The sequence below is a fragment of the Globicephala melas genome, chromosome 2 (genome assembly GCF_963455315.2).
Source record: "Globicephala melas chromosome 2, mGloMel1.2, whole genome shotgun sequence".
Taxonomy (NCBI): domain Eukaryota; kingdom Metazoa; phylum Chordata; class Mammalia; order Artiodactyla; family Delphinidae; genus Globicephala; species Globicephala melas.
In genome coordinates this window covers 61,981,065-61,994,198 of record NC_083315.2, presented here as the reverse complement: position 1 = coordinate 61,994,198, position 13,134 = coordinate 61,981,065, and the positions used below count along the sequence as shown (strand labels likewise).

The window sequence follows — 13,134 nt, the reverse complement described above, 5'->3', positions numbered from 1 at the left end:
TGCATGTTGTTAAGTATATATGTATGTTTTTAGGTTTGTTTTGTTTTTGCTATGTAGTATTTCATTCTCCTGATAATAGATACTTGGAGTTTTTTTGGTTTGTTTGTTTGGTTTTGACTACTGTGAAAAAACTACAAAGAATATTCCAGAAGTGTCTGGGTAGATATGCACTGATTTCTTTTGGGTATATACTGAAGAGTGAGATTTTTAGCCTTACAATAGGTACTGCCAGAGTATCTACTTTTTCAGAGTAGTTGTACCTCCGCTTCTCCTAGTTATGTGTGACTGCTCTAGTCCTTGTTCACACTTGTATCACTAGTCTTTTCTAATTTTAGCCATTTTGGTGGGTATATAGGGATATCTCATGGTGGTTTTAATTTGCATTTCCTTGATGGGTGATGATGTCAGACACCTTTCCTTGGATATCCCTTTTTACGAAGCGCCCATTCAAGTCACTTTCTCATTATTAAAATTTTGTTATTTTGTCTATTTGTTAATTACTTTCTAAGAATTCTTAAAATATTCTCATATGAGTCTTTTGTTAGATATATGTATTACAACTATTTTCCCCAATGTGTGGCTTACCTTTATTCTCTCTGAATGATGTTTGGTGAACAGAAGTTTTTATTTTAATGGCATCTAATTCCTTATTTTCCCTCATTTATGATTATTGCTACTTACGAAATCTTTGCTTACCCCCAAGGTTGTATTTATTTTTAAGGCAGTCTACAGAGAGTTTATGGAGAATGCTTTGAAAACATGTGACTTTAAAGTTGTATGTCTCATGGTGGAGTAAATTAATGCTCCCCCCCCCATCATTTCTCTACGATGAAACAGAAAAACACTACTTCAGTATTCTAAGTAGGAAATTAATCACAAATGTATAGAATACTGTCCGTTTTAAAATATATGCTTAAGGGACCAGAACTCAAGTTCACACTGAAAATAATTTCCTCGTCTCATTGAAATGCAAAATGAAATAATTTGTCAAGCTTTGGTAATTAATAAGGTAAAGTGTATATATATAGGGATTAAATTACTGATAATTATTAAACTTTTAATAATGTTTTTGAACTATAAATGTGAAGTTCCAGATTGAAGGGAAGCAGAGAAGGGTTTTGGAGGGCTGCGTGAAACTGATTGTGTCAGGCCTAATAGGCCATTAAGGTTTTTGGCTTTTATTCTAAGATAGAGTCATGAGAGGATTTTGAGCAGAGGAATGACTTGGTCATAGAGGATTGCTCTGACTGCTCATATTAAAAAGAGACTAAGTGGGAGCAAGGAGATGGCGAGACTATTAAAACAGTCCAGAAGAGAAATGATGTTGGTTTGATCCAAGACTGTAGCCGAGGAGGTAGTGAGAAATGGTTGGATTTTGGATGTGTTTTCAAGGTAGAGTTAGAGTCAAACTCTGATAAAAGAAGGAGATGAGCCAGAGATGATTTTAAGATCATTTTGACCTTTGATTGTGATTACATGAATTCAGCTCATAGTATATGTTACATTTCTTTTTAATGACCAGAAATTTGAGCAGAGTTTTTTTATAAAGTTGTTAATCATCACATTGTCATAATCCTACAACCCAAAAAGCCTACCAGTAGGGGAAGATGGAACGTAATAGCAGCTTTTAAAAAGATTTATGAATTATTTTAATACATTGGAAAATGCCTATAATGTTAGTTTTAAAAAACTAAGATATGAAATAATATGTAGTGAATTTTCTATTTAAAATTATATATCATACATTTACAGAAAAGAAGAGGAAAGAGTCTAGATTCATAAAAATCTTGAGTGGTTATTCCTCCTGAGCAATAGGGTTAAAGGTGATTTTTATTTCATTCTTTATACTTACCTATAATTGGTTTGTCAGGGGGAGAAAAAACCCTTTTTAAAGAAAAATATTTCATCATTAGTCCTAAATTGAAGCATAATATTGTTGACTTATTCAGGGTGCTATATAAGTATAAGACATATAAGTATTATATGTTTAGTGTAAGTATACTAAAGTACTGGGCATACTAAAAAAAAAAAAATCCTGTGTTTAAAGTTACCTGGTTTCAAAGCACAGCTCTCTAGTTATCTCATTTGTAAAAGCATAGAATTATCCCAAAACTCAAGGGCGTTTAAATGCTTCTGACCCTGTGCTCAGAATGTATATATAGATGGCATTCAGTAAAAGTCTTTTTTTTTTTTTTACCTTGATAAAGAGCTGCCTTCTACGGTGAGAATTGGCATAATAGCTATTTTCAACATAAGTGATGGCAGCAGGACCTTGTGAAGATAATTAGCTTATTAATGGCCAGGTTGACACTTGCCTTCTTGAGAATGCTTATTCTCAAAGATGGGAGATCACTTTCTTTTTCTTCCCTATCACCAACTTAAGGCTTAGTCATTTTGGCCTAATAGCTATGGCTGACCTTTATTCTCACCAGTTATGCTTAGGCTAGAATCATCTATAAGAAATCATTAGGGTTTGTCTCATCAGAGAAGCATTATGGGTAATAGAAGGAGTAAGATGTATTTGGAAATCAGGGATTCTGAATTTGAGTCTGTTTCTTAATTATTTTTTAATTGATGTGAATTTCATATAGCAATAGTCACCATTTTGACTAGTTTAAAGTACACAATTCAGTGTACCAAAAGAAATCCCATAACCACTAAACAGTCATTCCTCACTCCCTCCTCCCCCTAGACCCTGACAACCACTCATCAGTTTTCTGTCTGTATGGATTTGCTTATTCTGGACATTTCATTAAAATGGAGTCATACAGTATGTGATCTTTTGTGTTTGGCTTCTGTCACTTAACATAATGTTTTCAAGGTTCATCCATGTGGTAGCATGTATAAGGATGCCATTCCTTTTTATGGCTAAATAATATTCCATTATATGGATATTCCATATTTCTCCATTCCTCAGTTCTTGGACATTTGAGTTATTTATACTTCTTGTGGAAACATTTGTGTTATTTGAACATTTGTACGCAAGACTTTTATTGAACACATGTTTTCGATTCCTTGGAGTGAAATTGCTGGGTCATATGGTAATTCTGTGTTTAAGTTTTTGAGGAACTGCCAAGTGCACTAATCATTTTTATACCTCATTTTCAACATCTGCAAGATGTGGAGGTTTACTCATTTTAAAAATCCTTATTAAACACAGACCAGGCACTGTACTGAACATAAGAGATCTTTTCATGGAGGTTATTGTTTGGTTGGGGATAGGGAAACAAGAAGGCAGATATTAAACAAATGATTATACAGATAGCTGTCTAATGAAAATTATGACACATCCTATAAAGGAGAGGTGTATCATGTGCCATAGGAACTAAGGTAAAGGTGGTCTGTGTCTAGACTGATACGGTGAATTGTCAGAAAAGACCTCCATGAGTAACAATATATCTTAGCTGAGTGAAATAAAATATAATAGCAACTTCATCTTGTATTTATTCAGTGCTTACTATTTGCCAGGCACTATTCTAGTCGGCCAGCTCTATTTCTTCTCTCCATCTTACAGATTAGTAAACTGAAAAATGGAAAAGTCAAAGAACTTACCCTCAGTTCATAGTAAGTACGTTGTGAAGCCAGTATTCTAACCTAGGTTGTCCCACCTCAGAGCCCCACTATGATAATCTTTTGTTTCCTTTCCAAGGGAGGTGGCCCCAAGCAAAAGCCTCTGAGGAAGTGTGGTGTATACTCTTTTGAAAGAATACAGATATGAGGGGAGTACACTGAAAGTAGCTCAGGACAGGTGGGGTCTTTTTTTTCTTTCTTTTTGGCCACACTGTGCCACATGCAGGATCTTAGTTTCCCAACCAGGGGTAGAATCTGTGGTCCCTGCAGTGGAAGCTCAGAATCTTAACCACTGGACCACCAGGGAAGTCCCAGGGTGGGGTCTTATGGAAGAAGAGAAGTGAGTGGGATAAGAAACTCAAGAAATAGATGAAGCCAAATTGTACAAAACTTTCCTGTTCATTTAAGAGAGTTTAATGAGATTGGACTATGCATTTTTTTTCACATCTTTATTGGAGTATAATTGCTTTACAATGGCGTGTTGGTTTCTGCCTTAAAACAAAGTGAATCAGCTGTACATGTGCATATATCCCCATATCTCCTCCCTCTTGCGTCTCTATCCCACCCATCTAGATGGTCACAAAGCACCAAGCTGATCTCTTTGTACTATGTGGCTGCTTCCCACTAGCTATCTATTTTACGTTTGGTAGTGTATATATATCCATGCCACTCTCTCACTTTGTCCCAGCTTACCCTTCCCCGTGTCCTCAAGTCCATTCTCTACATCTGCATCTTTAGTCCTGTTCTGCCCCTAGGTTTTTCAGAACCTTTTCTTTCTTAGATTCCATATATATGTGTTAACATACAGTATTTGTTTTTCTCTTTCTGACTTACTTCACTCTGTATGACAGACTCTAGGTCCATCACCTCACTACAAATAACTGAATTTTGTTTCCTTTTATGGCTGAGTAATATTCCATTGTATATATGTACCACATCTTCTTTATCCATTCATCTGTTGATGGACACATAGGTTGCTTCCATGTCATGGCTATTGTAAATAGAGCTGCAGTGAACATTGTGGTACATGACTCTTTTTGAATTATGGTTTTCTCAGGGTATATGCCCAGTAGTGGGATTGCTGGATCGAATGGTAGTTCTATTTTTAGTTTTTTAAGGAACCTCCATGCTGTTTTCCATAGTGGCTGCATCAATTTACATTCCCACCAACAGTGCAAGAGGGTTCCCTTTTCTCCACACCCTCTCCAGCATTTATTGTTTGTAGATTTTTTGATGATGGCCATTCTGACTGGTGTGAGGTGATACCTCATTGTGGTTTTGATTTGCATTTCTCTAATGATTAGTGATGTTGAGCATCCTTTCATGTGTTTGTTGGCAATGTGTATATCTTCTTTGGAGACATGTCAATTTAGGTCTTCCACCCATTTTTGGATTGTGTTGTTTGTTTTTTTGGTATTGAGCTGCCTGAGCTGCTTGTATATTTTGGAGGTAAATCCTTCGTTAGTTGCTTCGTTTGCAAATATTTTCTCCCACTCTGAGGGATGTCTTTTCATCTTGTTTATGGTTTCCTTTGCTGTGCAAAAACTTTTAAGTTTCATTAGGTCCCATTTGTTTATTTTTGTTTTTATTTCCATTTCTCTAGGAGGTGGGTCAAAAAGGATCTTTGTGTGATTTATGTCATAGAGTGTTCTGCCTGTGTTTTCCTCTAAGAGTTTGATAGTGTCTGGCCTTACATTTAGGTCTTTAATCCATTTTGAGTTTATTTTTGTGTATAGTGTTCGAGAGTGTTCTAATTTCATTCTTTTACATGTAGCTGTCCAGTTTTTCCAGCACCACTTACTGAAGAGGCTGTCTTTTCTCCATTGTATATTCTTGCCTCCTGTAGCAAAAATAAGGTGACCATATGTGCATGGGTTTATCTCTGGGCTTACTGTTCTGTTCCATTGATCTATATTTCTCTTTTTCTGCCAGTACCATACTGTCTTGATTACTGTAGCTTTGTAGTATAGTTTGAAGTCTGGGAGCCTGATTCCTCCAGCTCTGCTTTTCTCTGTCAAGATTGCTTTGGCTATTCGGGGTCTTTTGTGTTTCCATACAAATTGTGAAATTTTTTGTTCTAGTTCTGTGAAAAATGCCAGTGGTAGTTTGATAGGGATTGCATTGAATCTGTAGCTTGCTTTGGGTAGTATAGTCATTTTCACAATGTTGATTGTTCCAATCCAAGAGCATGGTATATCTCTCCATCTGTTTGTATCATCTTTAATTTCTTTCATCAGTGTCTACAGTTTTCTGCGTACAGGTCTTTTGTCTCCTTAGGTAGGTTTATTCCTAGGTATTTTATTCTTTTTGTTGCAGTGGTAAATGGGAGGGTTTCCTTAATTTCTCATTGAGATTTTTCATCATTAGGAAAAATGATGTATAGGAATGCAAGAGATTTCTGTGCATTAATTTTGTATCCTGCTACTTTGCCAAATTCATTGATTAGCTCTAGTAGTTTTCTGGTAGCATCTTTAGGATTCTCTGTAGTATCGTGTCATCTGCAGACAGTGACAGCTTTACTTCTTTTCCAATTTGGATTCCTTTTATTTCTTTTTCTTCTCTCATTGCTGTGGCTAAAACTTCCAAAACTGTGTTGAATAATAGTGGTGAGAGTGGGCAGCCTTGTCTTGTTCCTGATCTTAGAGGAAATGCTTTCAGTTTTTCACCATTGAGAATGATGTTGGCTGTGGGTTTGTCATATATGGCCTTTATTATGTTGAGGTAGGTTCCCTCTGTGCCTACTTTCTGGAGAGTTTTTATCATAAATGGGTGTTGCATTTTGTCGAAAGCTTTTTCTGCATCTATTGAGATCATATGGTTTTTCTCCTTCAGTTTGTTAATATGATTTATCGTGTTGAGTGATATGTGTATACTGAAGAATCCTTGCATTCTTGGGATAAATCTCACTTGATCATGGTGTATGATCCCTTTAATGTGCTGTTGTATTCTGTTTGCTAGTATTTTGTTGAGAATTTTTGCGTGTATCTTCATCAGTGATATTGGTCTATAGTTTTCTTTCTTTGTGACATCTTTGGTTTTGGTATCGGGGTGATGGTGGCCTCATAGAATGAGTTTGGGAGTGTTCCTCCCTCTGCTATATTTTGGAAGAGTTTGAGAAGGATAGTTGTTAGCTCTTTTCTAAATGTTTGATATAATTCGCCTGTGAAGCCATCTGGTCCTGGGCTTTTGTTTGTTGGAAGATTTTTAATCACAGTCTCAATTTCAGTGCTTGTGATTGGTCTGCTTATATTTTCTATTCCTTCCTGTTTCAGTGTCAGAAGGTTGTGGTTTTCTAAGAATTTGTCCATTTCTTCCAGGTTGTTGGAATGTAGTTGCTTGTAGTAATCTCTCATATTTCTGCAGTGTCAGTTGTTACCTCTCCTTTTTCATTTCTAATTCTATTGCTTTGAGTGTTCTCCCTTTTTTTCTTGATGGGTCTGGCTAATGGTTTATCAATTTTATCTTCCCAAGGAACCAGCTTTATTTTTATTGATCTTTGCTATTGTTTCCTTAATTGCTTTTTCATTTATTTCTGGTGAATATGATTTCTTTCCTTCTTTATGATTTCTTTCCTTCTGCTAACTTTGGAGTGTTTCTGTTCTTCTTTCTCTAATTGCTTTAGGTGTAAGGGTAGGTTGTTTATTTGAGATTTTTCTTGTTTCTTGAGGTAGGATTGTATTGCTATAAACTTCCCTCTTAGAACTGCTTTTGCTGCATCCCATAGGTTTTGGGTCATTGTGTTTTCATTGTCATTTGTTTGTAGGTATTTTTTGATTTCCTCTTTGATTTCTTCAGTGATCTCTTGGTTATTTAGTAGTGTATTGTTTAGTTGCCATGTGTTTGTATTTTTTTTACAGATTTTTTCCTGTAATTGATATCTAGTCTTATAGCGTTGTGGTTGGAAAAGATACTTGATACGATTTCAGTTTTCTTAAATTTACCAAGGCTTGATTTGTGACCCAAGATATGATCTATCCTGGAGAATGTTCCATGAGCACTTGAGAAGAAAGTGTATTCTGTTGTTTTTGGTTGGAATGTCCTATAAATGTCAATTAAGTCCATCTTGTATAATGTATCATTTAAAGCTTGTGTCTCCCTATTTGTTTTCATTTTAGATTATCTGTCATTGGTGAAAGTGGGATGTTAAAGTCCCCTACTATGATTGTGTTACTGTCAGTTTCCCCTTTTATGGCTGTTAGTATTTGCCTCATGTATTGAGGTGCTCCTGTGTTGGGTGCATAAATATTTACAATTGTTATATCTTCTTCTTGGATCCATCCCTTGATCATTATGTAGTGTCCTTCTTTGTCTCTTGTAATAGTCTTTATTTTAAGGTCTGTTTTGTCTGATATGAGAATTGCTACTCCAGCTTTCTTTTGATTTCCATTTGCATGGAATATCCTTTTCCATCCCCTCCCTTTCAGTCTGTATATATCCCTAGGTCTGAAGTGGGTCTCTTGTAAACAGCATATATACGGGTCTTGTTTTTGTATCCATTCAGCCAGTCTATGTCTTTTGGTTGGAGCATTTAATCCATTTACATTCAAGGTAGTTATCGATATGTATGTTCCTATTACCAGTTTCTTAATTGTTTTGGGTTTGTTATTATAGGTCTTTTCCTTCTCTTGTGTTTCCTGCCTAGGGAAGTTCCTTTAGCATTTGTTGTAAAGCTGCTTTAGTGGTGCTGAATTCTCTTATCTTTAGCTTGTCTGTAAAGCTTTTAATTTTTCCGTCGAATCTGAATGAGATATTTGCTGGGTAGAGTAATCTTGGTTGTAGGTATTTCCCTTTCATCACTTTAAATATGTCCTACCACTCTCTTCTGGCTTGCAGAGTTTCTGCTGGAAGATTAGCTGTTAATCTTATGGGGATTCCCTTGTATGTTATTAATTGTTTTTCCCTTGCTGCTTTTAATATTTTTTCTTTGTATTTAATTTTTGATAGTTTGATTCATATGTGTCTTGGCGTGTTTCTCTTTGGATTTATCCTGTACGGGACTCTGCGCTTCCTGGACTTGATTGACTATTTCTTTTCCCATATTAGGGAAGTTTTGAAGTATCATCTCTTCAAATATTTTTTCAGTCCCTTTCTTTTTCTCTTCTTCTTCTGGGAACCCTATAAATCGAATGTTGGTGCGTTTAATGTTGTCCCAGAGGTCTCTGAGACTGTCATCAGTTCTTTTCGTTCTTCTTTATTCTGCTCTGCGGTAGTTATTTCCACCATTTTATCTTCCAGGTCACTTACCTGTTCTTCTGCCTCAGTTATTCTGCTGTTGATTCCTTCTAGAGAATTTTTAATTTAATGTATTGTGTTGTTCATCATTGTTTGTTTGCTCTTTAGTTCTCCTAGGTCCTTGTTAAACGTTTCTTGTATTTTCCCTATTCTCTTTCCAAGATTTTGTATGATCTTTATTGTCATTACTCTGAATTCTTTTTCAGCTAGACTGCCTGTTTCCTGTTCATTTGTTTGGTCTGGTGGGTTTTTACCTTGCTCCTTCATCTGCTGTGTGTTTCTCTGTCTTCTCATTTTGCTTAACTTACTGTGTTTGGGATCTCCGTTTCGCAGGCTGCATGTTCGTAGTTCCCGGTTTTTTTTTTGGTGTCTTCCCCCAGTGGCTAAGGTTGATTCAGTGGGTTGTGCAGGCTTTCTGGTGGAGAGGACTGGTGCCTGTGTTCTGGTGGATGAGGCTGGATTTTACCTTTCTGGTGGGCATGACCGCGTCCAGTGGCGTGTTTTGGGGTGTCTATGACCTCATTATGATTTTAGGCAGTCCCTGTGCTAATGCGTGGGATTGTGTTCCTGTCTTGCTAGTTGTTTGGCACAGGGTGTCCAGCACTGTAGCTTGCCGGTTGTTGAGTGCAGCTGGGTCTTAGTGTTGAGATGGAGATCTCTGGGAGAGCTTTCGCTGTTTGATATTATGTGGAGCCGGGAGGCCTCTGGTGGACCAATGTCCTGAACTCGGCTCTCCCACCTCAGAGGTAGAGGCCTGACACCTGCCGGAGCACCAAGACCCTGTTAGGCACCCGGCTCAGAAGAAAAGGGAGAAGAAAATTAAGAAAGAAAAAAATAGAATAAATTAAAGTTATTAAAATAAAAGATAAATTATTAAAAATTAAAAAGTAGTTTAAAGAAAGAATAATAATAAAAAAAGACAGCAACCAAACCAAAAAACAAATCCACCAGTGATAAGCAGCGCTAAAAAGTATACTTAAAACAACAACATAAAAACGGACAGACAGAGCCCTAGGACAAATGGTAAAAGCAAAGCCATACAGACAAAATCACACAAAGAAGCATACACATACACACTCACAAAAAGAGAAAAAGTAAGTATATATATATATTTATTTATTTTTAAAAAAGGAAGAGAGCAACCAAATGAGTAAACAAATCTAGCAATGATAATAAACTCTAAACACTAAACTAAGATAATCATAAAACCAAAAACAAATTAGATGTAGAAAGCAAACCCCAAGTCTACAGTTGCTCCCAAATTCTACCACCTCAATTTTGGGATGATTCGTTGTCTATTCAGGTATTCCAGAGATGCAGGGTACATCAAGTTGATTGCGGGGATTTAATCCTCTGCTCCTGAGGCTGCTGGGAGAGATTTCCCTTTCTCTTCTTTGTTTGCACAGCTCCTGGGGTTCAGCTTTGGGTTTGGCCCCGCCTCTGCGCGTAGGTCGCCTGAGGGTGTCTGTTCTTGGCCCAGACAGGATGGGGTTAAAGTAGCAGCTGATGAGGAGGCTCTGGCTCACTCAGGCCAGAGGCAGGGAGGGGTAGGGATGCGCGGCAGAGGCCAGCGTGATGTTGCACCAGCCTGAGGCGTGCCGTGCGTTTTGCTGTTCTGCCGGGGAAGTTGTCCCTGGATCACGGGACCCTGGCCGTGGCGGCGTGCTCGTGGGAGGGGAGGTGTGGATAGTGACCTGTGCTTGCACACAGGCTTCTTGGTAGCTGTAGCAGCAGCCTTAGCGTTTTATGCCCGTCTCTCGTGTCCGCTCTGTGAGCCTAGGCTCGTACCCGTCTCTGAGCTCGTCTAGGCGGTGCTCTGAATCCCCTCTCCTTACGCACCCCGAAACAATCGTCTCTTGCCTCTTAGGCAGTTCCAGAGTTTTTCCCGGACTCCCTCCCGGCCCTCTGGCGCACTAGCCCCCTTCAGGCTGTGATCACGCAGCCAACCCCATTCCTCTCCTTGGGGTCTGACCTCCGAAGCCCGAACCTCAGCTCCCAGCCCCCACCCGCCCTGGTGGGTGAGCAGACAAGCCTCTTGGACTGGTGAGTGCTGGTTGGCACTGATCCTCTGTGCGGGAATCTCTCCGCCTTGCCCTCTGCACCTCTGTTGCTGTGCTCTCCTCTGTGGCTTTGAGGCTTCCCCCCTGCCACCCCCCCCACTCCCCCGTCTCTGCCAGTGAAGGGGCTTCCTAGTGTGTGGAAACTTTTCCTCCTTCACACCTCCCTCCCAGAGGTGCAGGTCATGTCCCTATTCTTTTGTCTCTGTTTTTTCTTTTTCTTTTCCCCTACCCAGGTATGTGGGGAGTTTCTTGCCTTTTGGGAAGTCTGAGGTCTTCTGCCAGCATTCAGTAGGTGTTCTCTAGGAGTTGTTCCACATGTAGATGTATTACTGATGTATTTGTGGGGAGGAAGGTGATGTCTATGTCTTACTCCTCCACCATCTTGAAGGTTTCTCTCTGGACTGTGCATTTTTGATATCATTCTTGCTGGGTTTGTGAGTTACTCTTTTTCTGCTTTAACACCATTTTCTTATAATACTCACAGGAGTATTTACCATTAAAATTAATGAAACTTAAGCTTCAGGGTTCTTCACTTTCATGGGTTCCTGTGAGTTCAAGAAATTCTTGTGAATTAAGGTGTTCTAGGTGGATAAAGGAAGCCAGGTTGCAGTCAATAAGCATTTCTGATAAATTACCAAAAGATTTCAGAAGAAGGAGGCTATCAAAATTGTATCTAGCAAACCTGGATCAATTTCTGAACATTCCTACCAACATCCCTTATTTCATACACAGATTTTTGGGAGGGGATCTTAGAAAAGGTGGCTGAGAATTACTGTCTTAAGGCAAGATATCAGAGTCAGAAAACTCTGAAAGGGGCCTAAATTTGACAATATTGGTAAGTCATTAGACTACAATACAAACTGGGTAAAAACAGAATATTTAGAGTATAAGAAATGGGGAAATGTCTACCAAAATAAAACTATAGAAACTTTGAAATTATTGTTTTGATTCCTACAGTTCCATTTGTTGACAGTTTATGTATTTTAGTATTTTCAATTTAAGGCAGTTTTTATAGCACAGAGCATTGAAATTTTATTTTATAAATGTGGAAAATATTCTTAGCTGAAAACTTCCTAATAAACTTTTATTCTCGCTTTCAGGCGCCTGATCACAGATTCAAAAGTTAAATTAAAGTATCAGCATTTAATAACAAATAGCTTTGTAGAGGTAAGTGATTGCATAAGTTTTCCTTCTTTAAGTAAAAGGAATTCTGTTTATTAATAGAAATATCAGTTTGTCTTATATAAGAAACACCTTTACAGTAACTTCAGTTTTTGTCTTCATTTATGAAGCATACCAAAATACCTTTATTCTCAAAGGAATGTGATAAACCAATAAGTAGATGTCTTTTCATCGATCTTGAGCTTTGAAAATAAAATTATAGTCTTCCTTTTTCCCTAGCAGAGAATTTTAGCTGATTATTAGTGATGTCATGTTTAATCATGTTGGGCCCTCTAACCCTGCTATATCTCTGCTTGTTTTACCTTCCATTACCAGTAAACTTCGTTTAAAAAGAATTATGTAGTGTTTTTTTGTTTGTTTTTATCAAATATGTCTTAACAGAATTTGGCAAACTATGGCCTGCCTGTTTTTGTAAATAAAGATTTATTTGAACATGCAGTTTTATTCTGTGACTGCTTTTGAGCTGCAGTGGCAGAGTTGAGTCGTTGCTAAAGAGGCCATATGGCCCACGGAGCCAAATATCTCTACTTTCTGGCTCTGTGTGAAAGAAGTTTGCCAGCCCCTGTACAAGAGCACCAGTGTAACTTGGTATTTCAAATTCTAGAATGTAATTTTAATTTTTATTAGAGATTAAACTGAAGGTCATATCTTCTAGAAAATAGCATTTTTTAGGAATAGTATATTTTTTGAAATGGTCAATAAACTTGAGTTCTGATGGACTGTTCCTTGAGCCATGTTTTGTCACATAATAAAAATACTTCAAAAGTTATATTTCTTTTGATGAATTAAAATGGAATCTTTGCTGAGGTTTAGGCACTGGCTTTTGTTCTTAGAAGACCTTTCTATGGTCAAAGAGAGAAACTCCACGTGTATTCCTCAGCTTGTTTCATACTATTCTATAGCATGTAAACGCCTTCCCTAAGTAGAAGCGTATCTTGTTTTCTTGTATCTTTTAAAATTGCCCTGAAATAGAACCATAGACAAATTGATGCTTGTTAATGATCACATAATGGTGATCATTTATTTTAAAGTTCTCAGTGGGATTTTGAAGATAGAATAAGAGATAGGTTATATATTTTATAATACCAGG

At 37.6% G+C, this 13,134-nt stretch overlaps 1 protein-coding gene across 1 annotated transcript in view; it reads left to right on the top strand.

Annotated features, from left to right (window-relative positions):
* Positions 1-13,134, top strand: part of ARIH1 (ariadne RBR E3 ubiquitin protein ligase 1) — a 117,642-nt gene that overhangs the window by 86,573 nt on the left and 17,935 nt on the right. Inside the window, exon 6 of the mRNA XM_030875053.3 lies at positions 11,963-12,029. Within this exon, the coding sequence (XP_030730913.1) occupies positions 11,963-12,029 (67 nt within the window). The remainder of the gene's footprint in view (positions 1-11,962; positions 12,030-13,134) is intronic.